We start from the raw sequence: 25,639 nt of genomic DNA, 5'->3' as shown, positions 1-25,639 counted from the left end.
ATTTTATATTTTTGATTTAAATTCTTCACAATTTAAATAATTGTTTCATTCTCAAGAGGAGAAATTTTGTTTTTCTATCTTGATATTTCCATGCAAGGAGGTATCACCAGAAGCTCTTTTGGCATTCTTTCTCCTGTTTTGTTTTTTTCCTCCCCTTCTTCAAGCCTCTTTTTCAAAGAAGAGTTGCTAATGTGAAAGTCAAGTGTCAACTGGATCCTAGTTGCAGTCAACAGACTCAAACTTGAGTCTGCCCCCTACCTCCTGCACTGCCCGCCTCATGGATTGGTCAGAATTAGATGCCTTCCCTGATGTCTGGTCTTGTGTGACCAGGCTAGGAGGGGGACAGGCTGACTTGTCTGATCTGTGGGCGCCTGGGTGGTTGTCAAGGCTGTTTGCAGTCCTCTGTTTTCAGTCTCTTTGTCCATCTAGCTCTTCATCCCAATAGTTCCCAAGGCTAGAAGGGGGGGAAGTGTGAAGCCTTATTTTGGTCTGAGTCCAAACCATATTTGCAAATCCATCTTCACCAGGGCATCTTGTAGGCTGAAACTTACTGTGCCTCCAGTAATAAGGGTTGTTACTGTTATCTCTATGTAGGTATCTGCGGGTTGTGTTTATGGGCTATTGGAGCAAAATCTAGAAGGGGAGTAGACCATGGAGTAGAGGAGGAGTAAACTGTTGGTACCCCCAGCTTCTCATACATTCTCCTAGAAGCATTTCATGGATGACATCCAGCAAATGTTTATGGGGTGTCTACCACGTGTAAAACCCTTTGGAGTGGACAAAGTCCTCAAAGAGTTCACAATCTAAGTGTGCATAAGTGTCTGTGTGTGTATGTTGTTCAAACCTGCACTCAACTAATTATAATGCAGTGTAGTAAGTGGTAGAAGAAAAATTAGCAAAGAGCAGTAAGAATAGAGAGGAGGGGCATTTCACTCCTCCACTCCTTAGCTCATGCCAGACTTCCATTTTCAGTAGACAAGTGTTTGACAGCCTGTTATAGAAGTACATGACAACATGTCAAGAGATTTTGGTCTCAGTCTGTTCCACCACTAACTGGGATACCTTTTTTCTATGGGCCTCATTTTCCCTATTTTGGTAACAAAGGATGTTAGAGGTGGCTTTCCGTTATTCCTTATAAAATGCTGTGATTGATTCCTTTCAGTGGATGAAAAATTAACTGTAATTTGCAATTCACTGCCAATCATAACACATATTATCTTTGAGTCAAAAGACACCTTAGAAGTCATCTGGTACAACACTCTTAATTCACAGAGAAGGAAGCCAGCACCTCCAGAAGGATGAGTGTTTTATCCAAGGTCAGAGCCATTATTGGTACCCAGGTTTCCTTACTTCAGTGCAGCCTGATGTTAGACTAGAAGAACAGAATTTGGTTAAGAGTTGCTGGACTAAATGCCCAGCAGAATTTGACTCAGTACAATCAGCATAAAACAAATGTATGCAATCCAAGGGATTTCAGGTGAGATACATTCCCTTGAGCAATCAACTGGACATTCTTGGCAGGAGGCAGTAATGTGATTGGGGAAATATCTATGAATACCATTCTTTCTGTGCCCCAGAAATGTCACCCTTCTCAGGAATGTGACTAGCTGGGTGTTTAGAAACATTAAAAAGCATGTGAAATAGACTTCTAAGATAATGAAAAATTTCCTCTATTCATTTTAGAGTAAGTAGTCTGTTTACAGTAGATTAAGTAAAAGGCATATTACTGGGTTTTGGTGAGCTTGGTGTTCTCTCTTGATTTGTTTCTTGATTTTATCAGTGACTTTTAGGTGAATGTTAAGTACAGAGTCAGTAACTGTGAATTGCTCCAAGCACTGTGTCATGCTGGAAAAAACAAAGGAACAGAGCCATCAAATGAAGTTCTGGTTTAAAAATAATTCTAGCAAAGATCAATTTGTTTAAATAGTAAGTGAGTCTAAGCACCAAATTCACTCCTGTGCCCTCTGACTTTGCTCTCAGTTGGCCTCCTCCTTGTACCCATCCAAGAACAGCATGGACAGCTGTGGTAGAAAACCGGGTGTGTCTCTGGCTACGGGGCTCAAATGCCACACACTAGATTCTCTCTCTCATCGTGGCATTTGAGGTTGAGATCCACACGTTGGCTTTGTTCCCTAGGCAGCTGGGAGGTTGTATGGGGTCACAGAGCTTCTCACATGGGTGCATGGCTTCCCTTTCCCAGTGGCCTCATTTCCTCTGAGGGTAGAAGCAATGCATTTCCATTCTCCTTTAGTATTCCTCAGAATTTTCCAAATGATGAAGTGGGGTTTTACTTTGGGATGATGCTATATTTGGGGAATGACTTGTATGGGGGAAAGGTACTTCACATAACCATCAGCTTCACAGAGGACTTTTCTGTTACTGGGTTTTTGGAAACTATTTGTCTGTGGGTAGGTTTTTGAGTCTCTATTCACACACACACACACACACACACACACACACACACACACACACACAAATGCATGCACACATACTGCAGGATGTTTTCATCTGTTTGTTTTTACTTTTAACTTGATAGTCATTCATTTCTTCACTTGACAAAGATATACTGAGTGCTTGCTCTGTGCCAGTAAATATCTCTTTATTAACAAGATGTACGTTTGGTCATGTGACTTAGCAATCTGATAAGAGTACTTTGGAGTAGTTCCCTCTGCAATAATTAACTTTAAATAAAAATAAGCCAGTCATCCACATGAAAAGATGCTCAACATCACTCATCATCAGGGGATTACAAATCAAAACTACAATGAGATAGCACCTCAAACCTGTCAGGATGGCTAAAATAAAAAACACAAGAAACAACAGCTGTTGGCGAGGATGCAGAGAAAGGGGAACCCTCTTAAACTGTTGGAAGGAATGTGAACTGGGGCAGCCATTCTGGAAAACAGTATGGAAGTTCCTCAAAAAGTTAAAAATAGAACTATCTTATGATCCAACACATGCACACCCAAAGAACACAAAATACTAATTCAAAGGGATAGATGCACCCCAGTGTTTATAGCAGCATTATTTATAATAGCCAAATTATGGAAACAGCTCAAAAGTCCATCAACTGATGAATATATATATATATATATATATATATATATATATTTATATTCTTTATATATATATATTCCTACACACACACACACACACACACACACACACACACACACACCATGGAATATTATCCAGCCATAAAAAAGAATGAAATCTTGCCATTTACAACAACATGGATGGAGCTAGAGAATATTATGTTAAGCAAAAATAAGTCAGCCAAAGAAAGACAAATACCATATGATTTCACTCATGGGTGGAATTTAAGAAACAAAACAAATGATCGTAAGAAAAAAAAGAGAGAGAGAGGCAGACCAAGAAAGAGACTCTTAACTGTAGAGAACAAACTGATGATCACCAGAGGGGAGATGGTGAGGGATGAGTGAAATAGGTGATGGGGATTAAGGAGTGCTTGTCTTGGTGAGCACCCGGTGATATTTGGAAGTGTTGAATCACTAGATTTAGTTTTTATACTTATTAACTAATATTACACTGTATATTAACTAACTGGAATTTAAGTAAAAACTTAAAAAGAATAAGCCAGTCATTAAGCAATAATAATTTTAGAGAGTCATAAAAGGAAATGGGAAATATATACAAGGGCTATTCTCAGCATCGGCTTTCTTATTTGTGTGATCATGAGTTTATTAATGTACTTGCTCTTCTCCTAAGAGTGAAGGAGTTCCTTGGCATGAGAAGTAGAACGTGATTCCTATGGTGCTGCAAGAATGATTCAAACTACACCAATCCCTTCAGATAAATGCCAGGCCTACTATAAATATTTTTCAAATCCAGAAGACCTCATACATGAATTATCACTGATACATTCAAAAATGATTTCTAACTTTTGATTCTATGCTTTTGGTATATCTCTCAGTAAATGTAAAAGATAAAAAATTATGTTTTTCCTCATAAATGTAAAAATTTTTAATTTACAGCCACAATTCCTGCCTTTATCTTTTGATCCCTAGCCAATCTAATTCAGATTTGACTACCCTCTTGGGGGCTATGTTTTCTATTCAGGCATTTATTTTTTCTCAAAGAATGGTGAATCAGGAGATCATTTGTTCTTGTTGAAGACTCAGATGTGGATAAAGATGATTATATATCTAGGGGCACCTGAGTGGCTCAGTCAGTTAAGTGTCCAACTCCTGATTTCAGCTCATGTCATGATGTCATGGTTCATAAGACTGGACCCTGAGTTGGGCTCTGTGCTGGTGTGGAGTCTGCTTGGGATTCTCTCTCTCCCTCTGCCCCTCCCCCACTCATGTATGTACACTGTCAAAATAAACATTAAAAAAGATTATTATATAACTAATATTTCCTATACATGAAACATTCCACATGGAAATTTGTTTTAAAGCTCCATAATCATATTACATTACTAGGTTAACACTTATCTGAGGAAAAGTAAAATATTTAACAGTATTAAGACAAGCTTGATAGGAAGTGATGGAAAGTCTCATCTTGAAGAGACACAGTGGTGGGCCAACTCCAAATATTCTCAAGAGAAATTTTAAAGGAAATGCTTTAGTAAACCTATACCTATACATAAAAAATAGACTAAAAAACTACTTCTGGTGGAAATATGAAATTATCATATAAAACAGTATTAAGTGTATGTTTCCACCCACACATGCCTAATTTCAATAATTATGTCAAGTAACCATGTCCTTTCTCAGTAATTGTCAGGGAAAAACTGTCCTGTCAAGGCTTCTTTATGTTTCTCCTCCTATGTTGGAAATATGTAATATGTTGGATACAAATTAATTTGCTAATAATGGGGAAGATAGAGATTTGAAATTTTAAACCAAGCATCCTTTGGAGAATCATTCCATCTTATGTCTCAGGTTTTAAATAGAATGTATGGGGGTGCCTGGGTGGCTCAGTCGGTTGAGTGTCCGACTTCGGCTCAGGTCATGATCTCACAGTCTGTGAGTTCGAGCCCGCATCGGGCTCCATGCTGACAGCTCAGAGCCTGGAGCCTGTTTTGGATTCTGTGTCTCCTTCTCTCTCTGACCCTCCCCCATTCATGCCCTGTCTCTCTCTGTCTCAAAAATAAATAAACATTAATAAAAAAAATTAAAAAAAATTAAATAAATAGAATGTATGTTTTGGACTCCTGAATGTTCTTGACATGAACTATTGAGGCTACAATGAAGAATCCTTACCTGTGAGGTCTTGAATTCCAGGTGGAATTTTGAGTAGTTTAAATGTGGCTCTGTTGGAAGCAGAGAAACATTCTAAGGGAATTCCATTATTTTAATTTTTTAAAAATATTTATTTTTAAGGGGGAGAGGGGCAGAGAGAGAGAGAGAGAGAGAGACAGAGAGAGACAGAGAGAGAGAGAGAGAGAGAGAGAGAGAGAAAAGAGAGAGAGAGAGAGAGAGAGAGAGAATCTGAAGCAGGCTCCAGGTTCTGAGCTGTCAGCAAAGAGCCTGCCGCAGGGCTCGAACTCATGAACCACAAGATCATGACCTGAGCCAAAGATGGACACTTAACCGACTGAGCCACCCAGGTGCACCTTACTAAGTTTGTTTTAAAATTACAACTTTAGCCGTAAAGATTGGGACTGGCTGGGAATGCAAAAGGATCAACATGGCTTTGGGTAGAGATTTACTACACTGTCCTTGGAAGAAGAAAAGAAAAAACATAAAAAGAAACGGTTAGTTCAAAGCCCAAACTCCTATTTTATGGATGTAAAATGTCTAGGTTATTACAAGATTATCACAGTTTTCAGCCATGCTCAGATGGTTCTTTGTGTAGGCTGTTCAACAGTGTTGGACCAGCCAACAGGAGGGAAGGCCAGACTCACAGAAGTGTGCTCATCTAGAAGAAAGCAACACTAATGATCCACATAACCTCTTGAATTTGTGTTATATTGCAGAACGCCTTATCAGTTCAGTAATTCAAGTCACTCTACCAAGATAATTAAATTATGTTTAATTTTTTAAAGTATACAACAGTGACCTCCTATTTTGGTGTCAGTTTTTCAATGAAGTTTGGATTATGGGCAAAAAATAAATACATAAAATTACAACTTACACAACCAAATCTTAACTTAAAAAGGAAGGAACACCCATAAACTTACTGCTTATTCAAATAAATCACTATCAGTTTTTCTGTGTCTTTTATCTGTTTTACAAAAATAGTAAGTACTATAATTGTAGGACAGATAAGCATTTGTATTTTTTCTATTAATACTGCAACAAACATTTCCCTTTTAATGAGTATATCATAATCTCATAATTTCTTAACTATTTCTGTTATTGTAAATGAACACTCTTTCTAATTTTTGCTACCATTAGTAACATTACAATACCTTTTTGTATGATTATAACTTCTTTTTTTTTGTGGAGAGATTATTCCTTTAGGGAGAAATTGCCAAGTGTGAGATTACATAGTCACCGCCTATGAATATTTTTATGGCTCTGAAATGTGTTGCCAAATTGCTTGCTAAAAGAGTTGTACCAAATGCAAGTTGGCTTTTAAAGGTCAGACTTATTTTGATACAAGATCAACATATGTGTTATATTAAACTGACCACTTATCTAACTGGTGAGAAATAAAAAATATTATTTCCTAATATATAGAATAGGAATATAAGCCAGGAATCATGCCAAAGTCTGCTATATTGTGAGTGGGCCAGGCAATCACAAATCTCAGTTCTGTTCATTTTGGTCATAATTATAAAGTGGATCCCTTCTGGAAGTTATATTTTGGACAAGCTATAGCCTAAGGCCCAGATAAGATAATCTCAATGCTTCTTTTTGCCTCAGCACACTTCGGAGGACTGAGGCCATCATTTTACTTGTTTATATGCATAGTGAGCTCAATTTTATTTTGTAATTTCCTTCATTTGAGAGGATTAAGAATGAAGATGATAGTTAGTTCCCAAACTCCCTGGAAGCAATGTAATTTTCCTTTCAATAAATAAGGCAGTCAGATTCTGATGCATAGTTTAAAAATACCACCCACAAATTTTATCTGTACAATGCCACAGTTGTATAATTTTGTTATTCTTGGTTTAGCAGATATATTTAATGAAAGGGCTAAAATGAATACATGAATGCATCCAGGGAAACTGGAGCCACAGGTGACCTATGAGAGAATGAATCCTTTCCATGGCATAGATTTAATTCAGGTGAGCTATCACAGGATCTGAGATTCAAGTGTTTAAACAATTGTTCCAAGATGTCTTGGTCTCAGCAAAAGTGGCTAAATCCCTTCCTCTCTTCTTTCTCCAATATATTTAAAGTCTTTGTGTAGAGTTTGGAATAACACCATTTATTGGTTATGCCACAAACACTTGCATTCATTCTTCAGGTTGTTTTCTTACATTCACATTTGACTTCCCTGTCTTGAGTACTGAATTAAACTTCCTTGATGGTCAGGACATCTATTTATTTAATGTAATGGCTGCGTCTTTTTCTTATTATCTCCGGGCACATCTTTATGGATCACTGAAAAAGACTACTTCATTTCTCAAACAATACAACCAGCAGCCAGAGGGACCTTATCAGGTGGAATTCTCAACATAGGGGAGACACCAAGAAGTTGGCAAAAGAGAATAGGAGGATGGATAGGGTAACTCATATTTTCCTGTTGGTGCCCTGGTCGCAGGAGCTGGCATGGGGGATGGGTGCCCATCTTGGCATTATTAGCAAAATAAAAGAAGTCCTAGAGACTAGTGGTTTAGGCACAAGTTCTAGAGTCAGACAGACTTGGAGTGTATGTCTATCTCCATCACTCGATACCATTTCCATCACTCAACAGCTCTGAGACTTTGGGCCAGATCCTTAGCTTCTCCAACTTCAGATTTACCCTCCATAAAATGTAATTAATGTCTACTTTTCATAGGGCCAGTTAGAGGTTTTCTTTTCCAGTCTTTTTCTTGATGTGGCTCCTGACTGATGGCTGATATTTGGTAGCTGATATTTGAGAAAAAAACATGACTATGTGTCTTATTTTAAAATTCATCTGGTATTGTGGGAGAAACACATTAGACTTTGGATTCATTGAAAAAAACTCCTTATATAATGAAATATTTAGTAAGGCTGCAGGATATTAAGTCCATATATAAAACTCAATTTTATTTCCATAAAGGAGCAACAGACAAATAGAAAATAAAATTGGGGGTGCCTGAGTGGCTCAGTCCGTTAGGCATCCGACTTCGGCTCAGGTCATGATCTCGCGGTCTGTGAGTTCAAGTCCCAAGTCAGGCTCTCTGCTGACAGCTCAGAGCCTGGAGCCCGCTTCAGATTCTGTGTCTCTCTCTGCCCCTTCCCCACCCACGCTCTGTCTGTCTTTCAAAAATAAACATTAAAAAAATTTTTAAAAAAAGAAAATTGAAAAACTATTCATGTATAGGAACATTCAAGAACATAAAATACAAATAAATTTAACAAAAGATATGTAAAGCTCTACACTGGAAAGTGAAAAACATTGATGAGAGAAAATAAAGAAGACTTAAATGGAGAAATATAAACTGTTCATAGACTGGAAGACTTATTATTGTTATGATATCGTTCTTCCCAAATTGAAGTATATATTCAGTATATACATATGTGGAGAAAAATAAACTTCTACTCCAACCTCACATAATATACAAAAATTAATAAAGATGAATCACAAACCCCAACATAAAAGCTAAAACTCTAAAGTGCCTAGAAAAAAACATCAGAATATATTGAGCCTGGAATAAGCAATAACTTATTTGAAAAAACACATACAAAAAATGTAACCATAAAGAAAAAAATTAATAACTTGGACTTCATCAGACTTAAAATCTTTTGCTCATCAGTGACACTATTAAGAAAATGAATGGACAAGACATGGCTTGGGAGAAAACACTTGTAATACACAGAGCTGATATACATATTTATATATTTGAAATGCACAGATATGAATTTATATCCAGAATATAAAGAACTATAAATTAAAAAATTAAAAAAAATTTTTTTTTAAAAACTCAATAAAGAAATGGGCAAAAGATACAAATAGACAACTGACAAAAGGTGAATCATCAATTAACATAAGAAGAGATGGTCAACACCATCATTCATCAGGGAAAGGCAAATTAAAATTACAATGTAATGTTAAGTCACACTTATTAAAATATTTAAAATTAAAAAGATGGACAATACTAGATGTGGGTGAGGATGTGGGAGAACCAGAACTCACATGTGTTGCTGATAAGAGCACAAAATGGAGCAGCCCCTTTGGGAAAAATGTTTGGCAGCTTCTTATGAAGTTAAACACAGTTAAACCCTAACCTATGAACCAGAAATTAGGTATTAACTGAACAGAAATAAAAACATTCATTGAGCCAAACCTAAAAACAATCCAAATGTCCATCAATAGGTGAATGGATAAACAAATTGCGATATATTCATACTAAAGAATACTCCTAGCAATAAAAAAGAAAGAAGTACCAATACATGCAACATGGCTGAATGTCAAAAAACATGTTGAACAAAAGAAATCAGATACAAAAGCGAACCTACAGTATGACTGCACTCATATCAAATTCAAGAACAGATAAAACCGAACTATGATAGAAACTAGAACAACGGTTGCCTGTGGATGGGGGTGGGACTGACTGGAGAGAGCACAAGGGAAAATTTGGTGGTACTGCAAACATTTTACATCTTGGTCATAGTGTTTGTTAAATGTGTACATACATTTACCAACATCAGACTTTGCACACAAGATCTGTTCTCTTTACATAAATTTTATTTTACTTTATTTTATTTTTGGAAAGACAGAGAGAGAGCGAGCGAGTGAGGGCGCATGTGAACAGAGGAAATGGGTGGGGGGGCAGAGAGAGGGAGAGAGGGAGGGGGAGGGGGAGAGAGAGAGGGGGAGGGGGAGAGAGGGAGGGGGAGAGAGAGAGGGGGAGGGGGAGAGAGAGAGAGAGAGAGAGAGAGAGAGAGAGAGAGGGAGAATCCCAAGCAAGCTCCACGCCCAGCACAGAGCCCAATGTGGGGCTCAATCCCATGACTGTGAGATCATGACCCGAGCCAAAATCAAGAGTGGGATGCCCAACCAACGGGTCCACTCAGGCACCCCTGCATGAATTTTATTTTAATAAAAACAAAAAATGAATGCATCTAAATTAGAAGTCAGGCTGGGAAAACCAAATAAAAGCAACTTAATTTATTTTAGTTCTCTGGTGTTTGAAATTTTAAAAATATATCATTTACTCAAATATTTTCTACCATCTATCCTTCCAATTTTAAGTGGTAAACTATGATTATTTACCCCCAAATAATTTCTCTCATTGGAGGTAGAAGAAAGAAGATACTGTTTCACAGTTTTATAAATACAATAAGAACAAAGGAAGAACTGCAAACTGTGGTTTGCATTTTCATTAGTTTCCAACAAGTAGTTTGAATGACATGAAGTTTACAGCGTCTCTAGTACTTCCGTCAGCCTTCGAACGCTCTGTACTTAATAACAACTATGTGTCTTACAGATTCGTCGGAACTCAAGGTCAGGGGAAAGATTGTACCCTGGATGACTTAACATAAAAAGCCAGAGGTTCTTTCCCTAAACCTTACCATTTTTAGAAGTTAAAAATACCTGAGAGAATGACGACGGAGGTATTGCTGGAGAAGATCGTCAAGAGGATCTGACCGCCAGTTGACCCGCGAGCGGAACCACGCAGTTAGAGGCTCCTCACCTCCTGTCCTGGACTTGGAATATACGTTCCGCTCATGGTTCCCGTAGCCGGAGCCATTTCAAAGATGCAACCTTGAAAGAGCAAAGTGTTGTTGAGACTATCTGTACAATACGAACCCAGGTAAGGCTTCTGTATAAACTCTTAACATTTTGGCGAGTGAGTGCAGAGGTGCACTCGTCTTGCAGCCTCCTGTGTTAAGCCTCCTATGTAAGTAAGTTTCCTTGCTTATTAAAACTGCCGCCTCCCTAGCTTATCCTAAAATGTGTGTAAAAAAGCAGGTATTTTACGATAAAATTGTGCAGTGCATGTTCTATGTGGAATTCAGAGGAAAACCCAGATTCAGTGATTAACAATGCCAAAAATGCAAGTAATTAGCCATCGTTCAAGTAAAATTGTGGTGCCATTTCTCTTTTGTGGCGTTTTAGACCTTTGTTGCCCCCAAATTCCATTTTATTGGAAATCTGTTTTCCACCTGGTCTTTCTTGACATGGTTTTCCCCCCTACTTTAAATAGATTCTAAGTAAGATTCTGAATTTCAGGAGTAACAACAACAGTAACAAAAAAACTGCCACCTGTCAATCTGGAGTGGCCTGCCTCTTTCTTCTGTCTCTCCTAGCCCAGGATGCGTGTACAAGGGCCAGTTTCAAATTTCACCCAAGAAACTCCTCAGGTTGCAAACAAACAGTCATGCTGAGATTATGTAAATAAATGCAATGCAGTCTAAAATGAGCTGTTCTTTTAGATTTAAATTTTGTTGCTGCCTCATAGAATTATAAATTATAGATTATAGATTGCTCTGCTCTTCTTTTTTATTTGTTCAGTTTCTGGAGTCTTGTTTCTTCCTCTCGGTCAGAGGAACCTTTCTAGGTGACTGGGGTGGACTTAACTGAAAAGTGGAGAATGGGCAGGATTCCTCTTTTACTCTTGTTTACCAAGTGCTTTTTAAAATCTGATTTCATTTGGTAGAAGTATGGCATTAACTGATGTGTGCGTTAAGTATAGCATTGCTTCCCTGGAGAGTGGATAGTGACTCCCTTCTTTTTCTTAAAAAAAATAGACTGTTTTTCATAAAAGCAGTTTTAGGGTCACAGAAAAATTGTGCAGAAAGTACAGAGAATTGCTGTATTCCTCCCCACCCCGCCCTCGGTTTCCCTATTATTAATACCTTGCATTGGTGTTCTACATTTGTTATAATTGATGAGCCAATATTGATACATTATTATTATTATTAACTGAAATCCATAGTTTAGAGTTCATTCTTGTACATTATAGGGGTTTGGACAAATATATAATTATGTAATAGCATGTATCCACCATTATTGTATCATACAGAATAGTTTTACTGCCCTAAAAATCTTTTGTGCTCCCCCTGTTCATCTCTCTCCACCCCAACCCCTGACCACCACTGATCTTTTTACTGTTTCCATAGTTTTGCCATTTCTAGGATGTTATAAAGTTGAATTCATGTAGTATGTAGCTTTTCAGATTGACTCCTTTCGCTTAGCAATACGCATTTATGATTTCTCATGTTTTTAGTGGCTTGATGTTTCATTTTATTCCTGAATAATATTCTATTGTATGGCTATACCACAGTTTATTTATTCATTCTTCTCTTGAAGGACATCTTGGTTGCTTTGAACCGTAGGCAATTATGAATAAAGCTTGCTATAAATATTTGTAGGTTCTCTTTGTGGACATAAGTTTTCAGCTCATTGGGGTAAATACTAAGGAGCACAATTGCCCTTCTTTTTCAATAAAACTTTGACATCTCTTATTTATATCTTGATAAATTATAATTTGCCTTTTGTGACTAACTCTTGTGACTGTGTCTCTCCCAATTTCTTCCCCTTGAAACCATTTCAGTTTCTGCCACATATGAATCCCAAGAATGCCAGACACATGCCAACAGCTTTCTCTTTGAAAAGCAAAAAAAAATGTTTTCAAACTTGTAGGAACTACACTGATTCACCTTACAGTCATTGATAGAGGTAGTCCATGAAATAGTTTGTTTCTGCAGGTGGATGTTAAGTGCTAATAGTTACTCTTAGCAGAATACACTGCCTTGTCACTTGTGGTTCCTGCAGTCATATACACACGTGTTAAGTTTTGCTCTTTCTTTTAATGATGCCCCAGCCTGTTTATTCTGATCAAAACCACTGCTCACAAGGAGACAATAATGACTTTAGAGTTCATATACTCTGAATTGTGTGTGATACTGGGAAAATCTCTCAGCCTTTCTGATCTCCAGTGTCCTCGTTTGTGAAATGGGCCAATAATATCCACCTGGCAAGGTGATGTGGAAGATTGGAGGTGATGTGAATAAAGCATCTACTTCCTGTATGCCTGGCTCATTGGGAGCAATCTATAGATGATGTGGTGGTGGTGATAATTAATAGCAGCTGTGCATATAGCAAATAGGTAGCCCGGGAGAATTAGATGCTTTGTGCTTCAGTAGGAAAGTTTTATCTGGAAAGTAAGAAGGGTGACCAACACATATAACCATGTCTCCCCATAGTCCCCCCCCCACCCCCCACCGTTTCTTACTGATGTCCAGGTATGCTTAAAAACGTTCAGAGCTGTCTCCTTGCCATTAATGCCTAATTCTCTTACTGACCTGCCAGCAGGTCCCATCGAGCTATGTCCCAACAGGATCTAATAAAAAAGCATTTCTTTTCTTTGTCCACTTTGTCCACTCCTGTTCCACATTCTCTTGTCAGCATGATTCTTCCTCCCCATGCTTATCTGAGATTTCCTGTGTATCACACAAAGCTTCACTGCATGCTCCAGTCCACAGTTCGTTGCTGTTGCCCCTTCCTTCCTGACACCCCCAGAATAATTGGTGACTGGCCATTCATTAGCTCATACTCATAAACTATATTTTGTTGTTGTTAATCCACCTAAGCAAGCTCTTGAACTTAGGGGACCATGACTTCTATTTCATGTACTCCACACAGTGCCCTATCAGATATAGATGTTTAACTAATCAATGAATTAGTTAATTTAACTCAATCCCAGAAACTAAGTGGGTATTTCTCTCATAAAACTGATTTCTGGGCAACTTTAAAATAAGGAGGACATTCATTTGCCCAGGAGAGGTTCAGTTTTATCTAGGAGTAAGACTATGGAGCAATAAAATATCCCTGCAAGTCCTTTCTGGGTGGGTAGCTGTCTTAAGATTTTGCTATCTGGGAAACCCTGGATTGTCTGTGGATTAGCTGAGATTGATCTTTCACATCAGTCACCAGTCTTGGCGTCCACCATAGCCATGCTGACGCTGTCATCTCCTAAGGGGCTTATGCTCAACATTAATGATAACATCAGCCCAGGTGGCATGTGATTGGGAAAGTGAGCCTTTTTACAACCTAGAATAATATGAGAGATATTCATATCCAAATAGAATAAATATAGTTGTGGATTACTTCCTATTTGTGTTCATATCACCCTCCTCACTCCTCTCGACTAATCCAGCTTGATACTTGACTGTCCTTCTAATTGTTGTCACCTGTAACACTGACAGTGCATTTTGCTGAAGGGGAAGCTTAACAAGGTTGGTAACTTAGTGCAGGTTATTTGGAGGACACTCATGCCGACTCTTGAGTCCAAGTGAGTTCAGAAAGCAATGGAATATTCCGTACATCCCCCCACATGACTTCTGCTGCCCGCCAGGGTCTGTTTCTCCTGTAAGAAATCAGAGCTGTCTGGCAGAGGCCGGCTAAAATCAGAGAAATCCTGACTTTAGCTGTTTCAGAAAGTGACCCAGTATTTGAGGAATGATGAAGACATAATTAAATATGAGTAAAAGGCTTGGAGTTCTTCCCGTTCTCTTCCAGAATGGGTGTTCACTAGTGTGACTGTTATTTTTGTGACTATCACTTTATCTACATTTCGACTAGCACTTGGAACACTACCTCTGGGCAACTTACATGAAAGCTTGTTTTCCAGGATGAAGTAAACTGGCAGAAATTTCCATTGTCCATCAATTCTGGTGTAAATGGTTTGCCCTTGCTGGATATTTCTGGGCTCTGGGTGTCTTCCCGACGAAATAACTGCTGTTTCTCCAAGTGCAAAGTGGTTTGAGGAGATAGCCAGTGGATGCTTCAGGCTTTTATTTTCTATCCCTGATATGTGAAAAGATAGCCTAAATTGTCTGCGAAGGGACAGCATTCAGCTCTGCTGGATTTCCAGTGCTTCCCAGATTTTGCACTATTAGCTTATTTTTTCCAACACGGCTCTATAATAACAACCCACTCCTTTCCCTGCACTCCTGGCCCCTCATGATGTTTTATTATGCTCATGCTGAAAGAAAAGGTGTCTGTGCATACTGTATCTCTTCATTTGGCTTCAGGGATTTCCCTTTGATTTGGAAAGAATAATCTTTCAAATTCCGCTATAAAATATACAGGAGAGAAAAAACGATTAAGTTCCAGGAATGTGCACTGGTGTTGACATTGTGCTCTAATATTGCTCCTGTGAATGATCAATTACTCCTAAGTCTCAATTATTGGCACTGCTGTTCACCACGGCAGCATGGTTTAACTTTGTTTCCATTAGGCTCAGTCGGTTGAGCGCCGACTTTGGCTCAGGTCATGAGCTCACAGTCCACATGTTCAAGCCCTGTGTTGGGCTCGGAGCTTGGAACCTGCTTCAGATTCTGTGTCTTCCTCTCTCTCTGCCCCTCCCCTGCTCTCTCTCTCTCTCTCTCTCTGAAAAATAAACATTACAAAAAAAAATTAACTTTGTTTCCATCCTTCAAGACATTAAAGCCTAGTCACTATTCTGCAGGTACCTCCAAGACACCGGGAGCAACTCCACAGCCCCCTAACTGCTCTCTCCCTAGTTCTGCCCGGAATATTTATGGTGAGTAGCCAGTTATCTCCTCTCTGGCAGCCGTCCCTGCTTTCCTGTAGCGTGGAATTGCCCACATTCACATTTGCAAACAGAGGCTCACTCAAGTGTCACTAAGGGAGAGAGGAGGTGGAGCCAAAAGGGCTTTAAAAAGGAAAGGGAGTCATTCTACTTTTCATAAAGAGAAACTGTTTGGGGAGCAATCCTGTCTCTGTATTTCTCCCTTCAGCCTCATCAAGGGTCGTTGTTGGAACTTTCCATCACTTCTTTCCTTTTCTCTCTCTCTAGCCGTTGCCTACACCGCTCTGCCTATCATAGCGAAGTCAGCTGCAGGCTTCCAGAGTGTGGCTGTTCAACTGCGAAATTTGTCATAAAGGTGTCAGGCATTTCTTAGGGACTTGGACTTCCCAAAAACATAGAGAAAGAAATCTTTCTCGGAGTGTCCCTTTCAGGCTGTCTTGAGTTGAAGGAGACAGAACTGGAGGACTACAGCAAAACAGCGGATTAAAAGATGCCCCAGGGCTGCAGGCCAAGCCAGGGGGACACACTTGGGGTCAGACGGACCGACTTTGCCCGGGCTATGCTCGAACAAAGTCAAGTTATTTTCTATTGAAAGTTCAAGCCCATCAAGATTATGCTGCTCTTCCTTATCATTCTGTTGCCAGTAGTTTTTAAATTTAGTTTTGTTAGTCTCTCAGTACTGCAAGGCTGGGACTGTTCTGAAGGCTCTTCCTCAGGAAAGGGGAATTCTACTTGTGTGGGTAAGTAATCTCATGAAAAGGCATTCATATCTTCCCAGAAACTGCCTTCAAATACCTGTTCATTCTGTTTTGTATACTTGGATATGTTTTTATGATTCGTCTTTGGGTGTATATATTGGCTTAATTTTTGTTTTCTAATGCATGTATATTTCCTTCCTGGTTGTTAGAGGTAATCTGCTACCAACTATAAAAATTCACGGCTCCCGAACTGTTCTTAGGTGTGTGAGGGAATATGTTCTCATTTATAACTAGCTGAGCATTTCATGTAAACCTCTGTCTTTATTCTGACATGAAGAGTAATACTCAGTTGGTTAGCTTTATATTGGAAGCTGAGGAAACAGATGGAGTTTTTTTTTTTTTTTTTGAAACTGTTTCTATGTAAGCCATAAAGGAAAAAAAAATCCTTTCTGATAACTTTGTGTAAGAACTCAGAATTTGCTAAAAACCAAAACGAAACAAAAAAAAACAAACAGTGAAAAATGGGAAGGGAATAGGGAACAAATGTAATTCTGAAATTGTGAAAGTTAAGCCAAGTTTCACGTTAAATCTCCTCCCCTCCCTCCCCTCTCCTGCCCTTTCTGGATCTCTGAGTAACAGGTGCATTGTAACTTTGAGCACTGCTAAGAAATAACAGTAAATAAATATGCCACACCCCCTCTAATATTAAGTGGGTTTTTAATCAAGGAGAAATAGGACTTTTACTGAATGCAAATAACAATCCTGCCTAAGGACTTTGCCTGAAAAATCTCTCTCTCCCCCTCCTTCCTCTTCTTCTTCCCCCTTTCTCTTCTTTCCTTCTCCCCTATGCCTCCTCCACTTCTTCCTCTCTCCCTCTCTCCCCATCTTCCTCTTTCTCTCTCACCCTCTCTTACTGTCGATTCATTTTATTTATTCCTTGGGTATGTCTCCAACCTGCTGCTCGAACAGAGCAGCCGTTTCCATTCATCAGAGGGCACTGACTGCCCTAACATACCTATCCTGTCATCTTGACCTTTTGTAAAGGGGTCTGGCTCCCAAAAAGAGGTAGGGTGAAGGAAACACAGTACAGTTCTCAGACCAGAAGCCTCTGGAAGACAGCACCAAATAATTGGAATAAAGAGAACAATTCTGAGTCAAACTGCCGACTTTGGGCTCCTGCCCTGGCTCTCCCATGAAGGAAGTTACAGATGAGGAAATCAGGTACTCTTGCTCAGAATTCGGGACTCTGTCTCCAGGCAGTACTCATTGTAACAAGTGAGCAGAGCCCTAGGGCACTGGAAGGAAGGACTCAATTCTAGTGCTCTCTATGTCTCCAGCACCTAGAACATTTCCCCCTTGATAGTATATACTCTATACATTCTTCCTGAATGAATGAGAAGTCTCTCCCTGACCTGCTAATCATATAGTCCCAGAGAATAGCTACAAAAAGGGGGTGACAAAAGGCCAAATGACCCCATGAACTGATTACTCAGCTGTTGGAGCAGAAATAAAAGCTTTGGGACAATCATGTCAAGTGGACTGGAGCCTCTCTGGGGTGGGAGAATTTTCTGAGAGTAGTTGGCACGTGACCAGGGGCGGGCATTGCCATCTGCCTAGGATGTGAGGGGAGATGGTAGGAGCCAGTCAAGAAGCAGAATCCGAGAAAGCAAAAAAATTACAGAAATGAACTGTTACACATAGCTTTAGAGTCTTAGGGGACAACCTGATTCCCGCCAGCAAAGGAGCTTCTGCCTTGTGCTCCTCCCTGCTGGTGGCTCAGAAGTGCCTTCACTAAGACTGGTTGCACCAAATAAACCTGAAGCCCAGGGTAGAGATAGTGTGCCACAGAGTGGAAGGTTTTAAAAGCGAATGTACCTCATTTCAAATCCATTCTACCTATTTACTACTGGAATGTTGCTGGGAAATAATAATACCCCCCTTTCAGGATTGTTGTGAGGGTCACGTGAGATGACACTGACATGCACCTAGCACAGAGGGCTGTGGATTGTGCTCAGTACATGTCCTCTTGTCTAAAACACCTTGATCGAATCATACCATGAGATGCCTTATTTGAACAGTGGCACAGACCCCACAGGGTGTGGAAGGTCTGGATGCCACTTTGTGACTCTGCCTCTGCTCCCTCGTTCCTTGCCAAGTCACTGGTGTAACCCCCCTACCTTACACTCCACATCTCATGTTAGCTGATAACTGCCTGGGTCACACCCTGTGCCCCCCCGGCATTTCAGAGGGTAGTATTTCTCCTCTGTAAATAGATAGAGTGCTATCATCTATTTTTTTTCTCCCAACTAAATTCTACTCACCTTATTTCTTGCCTTTGGCATTGAGACAGGCCACCTCTGGCCAGCAGGAAGAATGCTTTGTGGTCTGACAAGATTCAGGTTACTTTATGCAAGGTTGTCACTCATGTGACTGGTAGCCAGATAAACCTCTTGGTAACACAGCATTGGGTTTTCTTCTCGTTCCCCACTACCCCTCCTGCCTTTTTTTTTTTTTAAACTAAATGAGTATTTTATTACCCTCTATTTGAGCTAGAATAGGTGAAGAGTGCAATGAGGAAAACTGCTGGCAAATGGCTTCTGAACTTTCAAGCCTATTTGCCCTGGAGGGGAAATATCAGCTAAAAAAAGAAACTTTTCCTGTTTGCTGTGTGTACCTGTATTATTTATTTGAACTTTCTTGGTAAATAAAGGGTGAGGAAGAAGTACAGGCCAACCCTGAGACAGCTGACTGCAGGAGGGATTCTGGGACACCAAGTTAGCCAACCGGGGAGATCACGCTTGGTAAACAGTGAAATCCCGATTTCAGCACTGGCTAAGGCTTGCTCAGCTTTCCAGTCATGTGCAAAGCAGAGTAATTCCAGGATCACAGCCTTGTTTGTTTTTATAGCCAAGGTTATGCAAAAGTTTTTTTTTTTAAGTTTATTTATTTTGAGAGAGAGAGAGAGAGAGGAGAGAGAGAGAGAGAGAGAGAGAGAGAGAGAGAGAGAGAGAGTAGGAGCAAGAGTGGGGCGGGGAAGAGAGTGAATCCCAAGCAGGCTCCTGTGCTGACAGCACTGGGCTCGAACCCGCAAAACATGAGATACTGACTTGAGCTAAAATCGAAAGTTGGACACTTAACTGACTGAGCCACTCAGACAGCCCCAAAGTTTTTTTTTAATCTAACAGCAAAGAAATTATAGAAATGATCTTTTATGCATACCATGTGAATGAAACCACTCCCTCAAGTACTAAGTGGTTTGTGGTTTTTGAGGGGTAGTAGAGCTTAGTGGTAAAAAACTCAAGTTTTGGAGATAGAATGGGGTTCAAATCCTGTTGCTTGTGTATCATGTGTCTCATTTTCCTTGCTGCAAAACAGAGATAATTACTCTCTCCTTCCAGGATTGTTCTCGGGATTGTGTTAATGTATTTGTTTTCAATGCTGGTGCACATTACATTCACCAATGTCCAGGTTATTATTCTAGTCCATCTGGGTCAGTCTCTTTTGCGGGTGAAATCCAGCCATCGTTTTCTTTGTTATTCTCCCTTGGCAATTCTAATGGCCATAATGGGCAGCTTGAGTTCAGGACCACTAAATTAATACATATGAAGTGCATAAAACAGAGCCTGGCACATAATTAGCACTCCATGAGTCTTAGCTGCTATTAATATTTTTATTGTTTTCAAGATTATTTTTATTGGTGGTGATAGTATTTTCTAACTATGGCTTAGTTTCATCTACAATAATTGAATTTTTTAAAAAAATTTTTAGTTATTTTTGAGACAGAGAGCATGAATGGGGGGAGGGTCAGAGAGAGAGGGAGACACAGAATCAGAAGCAGGCTCCAGGTTCTGAGCTGTCAGCACAGAGCCCGACGTGGGGCTTGAACTCACGGACCGCGAGATCATGACCTGAGCCGAAGTCGGACGCTTAACCGACTGAGCCACCCAGACGCCCCTTGAATTTTTTTTTGTACACAGAAAAATGTCACATTGAAAAACTTGATAGTTTTACGTTTAAAAATGCAGTCAAAATAATTTCAACATTTATAACATATTTTTGTAATCAGGAGAAATGTTTATTAAAAATATGAAAACATTTCAACCTGTTTTGAGTTAGTGCCCTTGTGGAACTACAGTTCCAGTGCTTGTCTTTCTGCTTGTTAGATTTCTTACCAGTCATAATTTTATTTTTATAACGGTAGCGAAAACAAGCCACTTGAAAATGATTATTTTAATTTTTTTAAGTTTATTTATTTTGAGAGAAAGAGAGTATGAACAGGGGAGGGGCAGAAAGAGAGCGTGAAGGAGAATCCGAAGCAGGCTTAGCGCTGTCAGCACAGAGCCTGATGCAGGGCTTGAATCCCTGAACAATGAGATCATGAACTGAGCTGAAATCAAGAGTCCAATGCTTAACCCACTGAGCCACCCAGGCACCCTGAAAATGATTATTTAAATTCTTGCATATTTTTTTCTTATATTTGGAACCAATTTCTCTAAGATTTTTTTAAAAGATTTTAGTTTTAAGTAATCTCTATACCCAATGTGGGGCTCGAACTCATGACCTTGAAGTCAAGAGTCAGACACTCCTCTGACTAGCCAGCCAGCTGTCCCTTCTCTAAGATTTTCAAAGTTGTTGAGGGCATATAAAGAAATGATAAAATAATTATTTAAGCGAATTTACATTTTTGGGCAAGTTGGGTTGTCTGAATATTCGACATTCAGTTTAGAAGTTGGAAGGTGGGAATTCTTTGCTTATGTTCAGGAGACAGCAAGTAATTGTCTCCCATTAAAAGTAAATGGACTAGTAAGTTGGCTCATGTAAATTCAGGATCTGGTTTTACCAGCTACAAATTTGCCTTCATGAAAATCCACTTGAGATCATTTCTTATTTAGAGTGAATGAATGGTTCGTTCTTTCTTTCTTTCTTTCTTTCTTTCTTTCTTTCTTTCTTTCTTTCTTTTTTTCTTTCTTTCTTTCTTTCTTTCTTTCTTTCTTTCTTTCTTTCTTTCTTTCTTTCTTTCTTTCTTTCTTTCTTTCTTCCTTTTTAACATCAATAGTCTCCAATTCAGTCCCATCAAGTAAACGATTAAAATGTGGGCATACGCTCTCAGGATGTGTCTGTTTGTCAGTTACTTACATGCTACTGAGAACTACAACTATGAACATTACACAACACATAATATTTCTAATATTTCCTTTCCACACAATAGTGAATCTTCATCCAGTCTCTAAGTAGTACACATCCTACATGGGGGAGACTGTTCTAGAGAAGTAATAACATGATGGAACAAATGCTTTATCTTTTTTCACTAATCTCTGTTCACTTAGGTATGAAGAGAGAAACAAAAGGATTGCTAATTTCTTTTTCAAGTACAGGGGACTTATTCATAGTGAATGACTTTCCTCAGAGTGTATAAGAGAAGAAATAAAAAGGCAGCAGGGCTGTGCTGAGATTCTTTCATAAGGACCAGAAGGCCATACCACATCTCTAAGGATGGGCTGGAGTTTCTGATATTCCAAAGCTCTATGATCTGCTGAGGTCACTATGTTTTCAGTTGTTCAAGAAAAATATCCTATTCTAACATCCTATGTTAGGGGAAACCCAGTGTCTCCTCCCTTTATCTTGGAGGGTTCCTGGACTTGGGGACAGTGATGTGGCATGTAAGGCTCTGTTCCCTCCGGTCCTTCCACTGAATTACTCATCTACTCTGGGCCTCACTTCTCTCACGTGCTGACCCTTTCCCACATTCCATCACCTCACACTGGACATTACCCTGTTTTATTTCTCACAAATAAGTCATAAGGGTACAGACTTTTAACTAAAGGCTTTCGGTGAAAAGTTCTAGCCATGCCCTGAGCCAGCACATTAAACAAAACAAGATATTTTTCATTCTAGGTCTTGAAAGGTAAGTGATTATTCTCTGTGGCAAAGACTTACCACTCATCTCTTTTTCTTGGCATTAGCCTTCCACGATGGTAGCTGGCCCCTCTTTCTCCCTGGGTTGTGTGATCTGTACCTAGCCCTCTTTCCTTAATCTATTAGGCAAATATATTAAGGCCTTCTTAATCCTTATGAACATTTTATTTATTTACTTCATTTGTATTTCCAATATACTGAACATGCAGTTTCAGGTGTACAATATAGTGATTCAACAATTCTGTACATTACTCAGTGCTTATCATGCTGAGTGTACTTTTTTTTAGAATTTATTTTTAACATTTACTTAGTTATGAGAGAGACAGACAGACAGAATGAGAGCAGGAGAGGGGCAGAGTGAGAGGGAGACACACAGAACTCGAAGTGGGCTCCAGGCTCTGTGCTATCAGCACAGAGCCCAACGTGGGGCTCGAACACATGAACCGTGAGATTATGACCTGAGCCGAAGTTGGACACCCAACCGACTGAGCCATTCAGGAGCCACTTGATAAGTGTACTCTTAATCCTCTTCACCTGTTTCATCCATTCTCCCCCCCACACTTCCCCTCTGGTAACCACCAATTTGCTCTCTATAGTTAAGAGTCTTTTTTTGTCTCTTTTTTCCTTTGTTCATTTGTTTTATTTTGTAAATATCACATATGATCAATTCATATATTTGTCTTTCACTGACTGACTTATTTCACTTCGCATTATACCATCTAGATCTATCCATATTGTTGCAAATGGCAAGATTCCATTCTTTTTTATGACTAATATTCCTTAGTATGTATGTGCAGTGTTTCTTAGTATGTATATACACACATACACGCACACCACTTCTTTTTTATCCATTCATCTGTTGATGGACACTTAGGTTGCTTCTATAATTTGGCTATTGTAAATAATGCTGCAATAAACATAGGGATGCATGTATCTCTTTGAATTAGTGTTTCTGTATATTTTGGGTAAATACGCATTAGTGTGTGATCACTGGATCATAGGGTAGTTCTATTTTTAACTTTTTGAAGAACCTTCATACTATTTTCCAGAGTGGTTGCAGCAGTTTGCATTACCAACAGTGCACAAGGGTTCTTTTTCTCCACATCCTCACCAACACTTGTTTCTTGTGATTTTGATTTTAGCCATTCTGATAGGTATGAGGTGATATCTCATTGTAGTTTTGATTTGCATGATGAATGATGTTGAACATCTTTTTATGTGTCTTCTGGCCATCTGTATGTCTTCTTTGGAGAAATGTCTGTTCATGTCTTCTGCCCATTTTTAATTGGATTATTTGGTGTTTTGTTTTGTTTTGTTTTTGATGTTCAGTTATGTAGGTGCTTTATATATTTTGGATACTAACCCCTTATTGGATATGTCATTTGCAAATATTTTTACCCATTCAGTAGGTTGTCTTTTTGTTTTGTTTATTGTTTCTTTTACCGTGCAGAAGCTTTTTCTTTTGATGTAGTCCCAATAGTTTATTTTTTAAATTTTTATTTATCTATCTATTTATTTATTTTTAAATGTTTATTTTTTTAAAATTTTTTTTTAATATTTATTTATTTTTGAGAGAGACAGAGACAGAATGCAAGTGGTTTAGGGGCAGAGAGAGAGGGAGACACAGAAGCAGAAGCAGAAGCAGGCTCCAGGCTCCGAGCTGTCAGCACAGAGCCTGACGCGGGGCTCGAACTCACGAGCTGTGAGATCATGACCTGAGCCGAAGTCTGACGCTCAGCCGACTGAGCCACCCAGGCGCCCCTTAAATGTTTATTTTTTGAGAGAGAGAGAGAGAGAGAGAGAGAGAGAGAGAGAAAGGGGCTGAGAGGGAGACACAGAATCTGAAGCAGGCTCCAGGCTCTGAACTGTTATGATAGCACAGAGCCTGACACGGGGCTCGAACTCACAGACCAGAAGATCATGATGTGAGCCAAAGTTGGACGCTTAACCTACTGAGCCGCCCAGGTGCCCCCAATAGTTTAGTTTTGGTTTTGTTTCCCTTGCTTCAGGAGACATATCTAGAAAAATGTTTCGATAGCCGATGTCAGACAAATTACTGTCTATGTTCTTTTCTATGATTTTTATGGTTTTTGGTCTCACGTTTAGGTCTTTGATCCATTTTGAGTTTATTTTTGTGTATGATGTAAGAAAGTGGTCCAGTTTCATTCTTTTGCATGTAGCTGTTTAGTTTTCCCGCAATCATTTGTTGAAGATACTGCTTTTTTCCCCCCATTACATGTTCTAGCCTCCTTTGTCAAAGATTGTTGACCATATAATCATGGGTTTATTTCTGGGCTCTCTGTTCTGTTCTATTGATTTATCTGTCTGTTTTTGTGCCAGTACCATACTGTTTTGATTACCACAGTTTTGTATACTATAGTTTTGTAGTATATCTTGAAATCTGGGATTGTAATACCTCCAGTTTTGTTGTTCTTTTTCAAGATTTGTGTGATTCCACTCAAATTTTAGGATTATTTGCTAGTTCTGTGAAAAATGCTATTAGTATTTTGATAGGGATTGCATTAAATCTGCTTTGGATAGTATGAACATTTTAACAATGTTTGTTCTTTCAATCCATGATCATGGAACATCTTTCCATTTGTTTGTGTCATCGTCAATTTCTTTTATCGATGTTTTATAGTTTTCAGAGTACAGGTCTTCTACTTCCTTGGTTAAGTTTATTCCTAGGTATTTTAATCTTTTTGGTGTGATTGTAAATGAGATTGTTTCTTAATTTTTCTTTCTGCTACTTCATTATTAGTGTATAGAAATTGCAATAGATTTCTGTATATTGATTTTATATCCTGTGACTTTACTGAATTCTTTTATCAGTTCTAGAATTTTTTGGTGGAGCCTTCAGGGTTTTCTTTATACACTATCGTGTTATCTGTAAGTAACGAAAGTTTTACTTATTCCTTACCAATTTGGATGCCCTTTATTTTTTTGGATTGCTGTTGCTAGGACTTTCAACACTATGGTGAAAAAAATAGTGAGAGTGGACATCCTTGTCTTGTTCCTGATCTTAGGGAAAAAGTCCTCAGTTTTTCGTTAGCTGTGGGTTTTTCATACATGACCTTTATTATGCTGAGGTATGTTCCCACTAAACCTACTTTGTTGAGGGTTTTTATCATGAATGGATGTTGTACTTTGTCAAATGCTTTTTCTGCACCTATTGAAATGATCATATGGTTTTTGTTCTTTCTCTTGTTGATGTGGTGTATCTCATTGATTGATTTATTTGTGAATATTAAACCACCCTTGCATCCCAGGAATAAGTCATTTGATCGTGGTGAATGATTTTTTTAATGTATTGTTTGAATTCAGTTTGCTAATATTTTGTTGAGTATTTTTGCATCTATGTTCATTAGAGAAATTGGCCTGTAGTTCTCTTTTTTGTAGTGTCTTTATCTGTGGTTAG

The 25,639-nt window shown here is 38.9% G+C and overlaps 1 protein-coding gene, 1 long non-coding RNA gene and 1 pseudogene across 6 annotated transcripts in view; 2 read left to right on the top strand and 1 right to left on the bottom strand.

Annotated features, from left to right (window-relative positions):
* The window catches only part of LOC109248149 (uncharacterized), a 60,631-nt gene extending 49,806 nt beyond the window's left edge, over positions 1-10,825 (bottom strand). Inside the window, exon 1 of the long non-coding RNA XR_002071940.2 lies at positions 10,642-10,825. This is a non-coding gene — a long non-coding RNA (uncharacterized LOC109248149). The remainder of the gene's footprint in view (positions 1-10,641) is intronic.
* Positions 5,656-5,906, top strand: LOC109248144 (40S ribosomal protein S27-like; annotated as a pseudogene).
* Positions 10,826-15,777: 4,952 nt separating the features above from the next.
* The window catches only part of EGF (epidermal growth factor), a 95,274-nt gene continuing 85,412 nt past the window's right edge, over positions 15,778-25,639 (top strand). For all 5 annotated transcript variants that reach the window (XM_019417609.2, XM_019417596.2, XM_019417585.2 and 2 more), the window contains exon 1: positions 15,778-16,347. In XM_019417609.2, the coding sequence (XP_019273154.2) occupies positions 16,221-16,347 (127 nt within the window). In that variant the 5' untranslated portion in view covers positions 15,778-16,220. The remainder of the gene's footprint in view (positions 16,348-25,639) is intronic.

This window comes from Panthera pardus, unplaced genomic scaffold (assembly GCF_024362965.1).
Source record: "Panthera pardus isolate Hobbes unplaced genomic scaffold, ASM2436296v1 HiC_scaffold_13, whole genome shotgun sequence".
Taxonomy (NCBI): domain Eukaryota; kingdom Metazoa; phylum Chordata; class Mammalia; order Carnivora; family Felidae; genus Panthera; species Panthera pardus.
The sequence above is the reverse complement of the archived record's forward strand: the minus strand, read 5'-3'. Positions and strand labels throughout refer to the sequence as shown.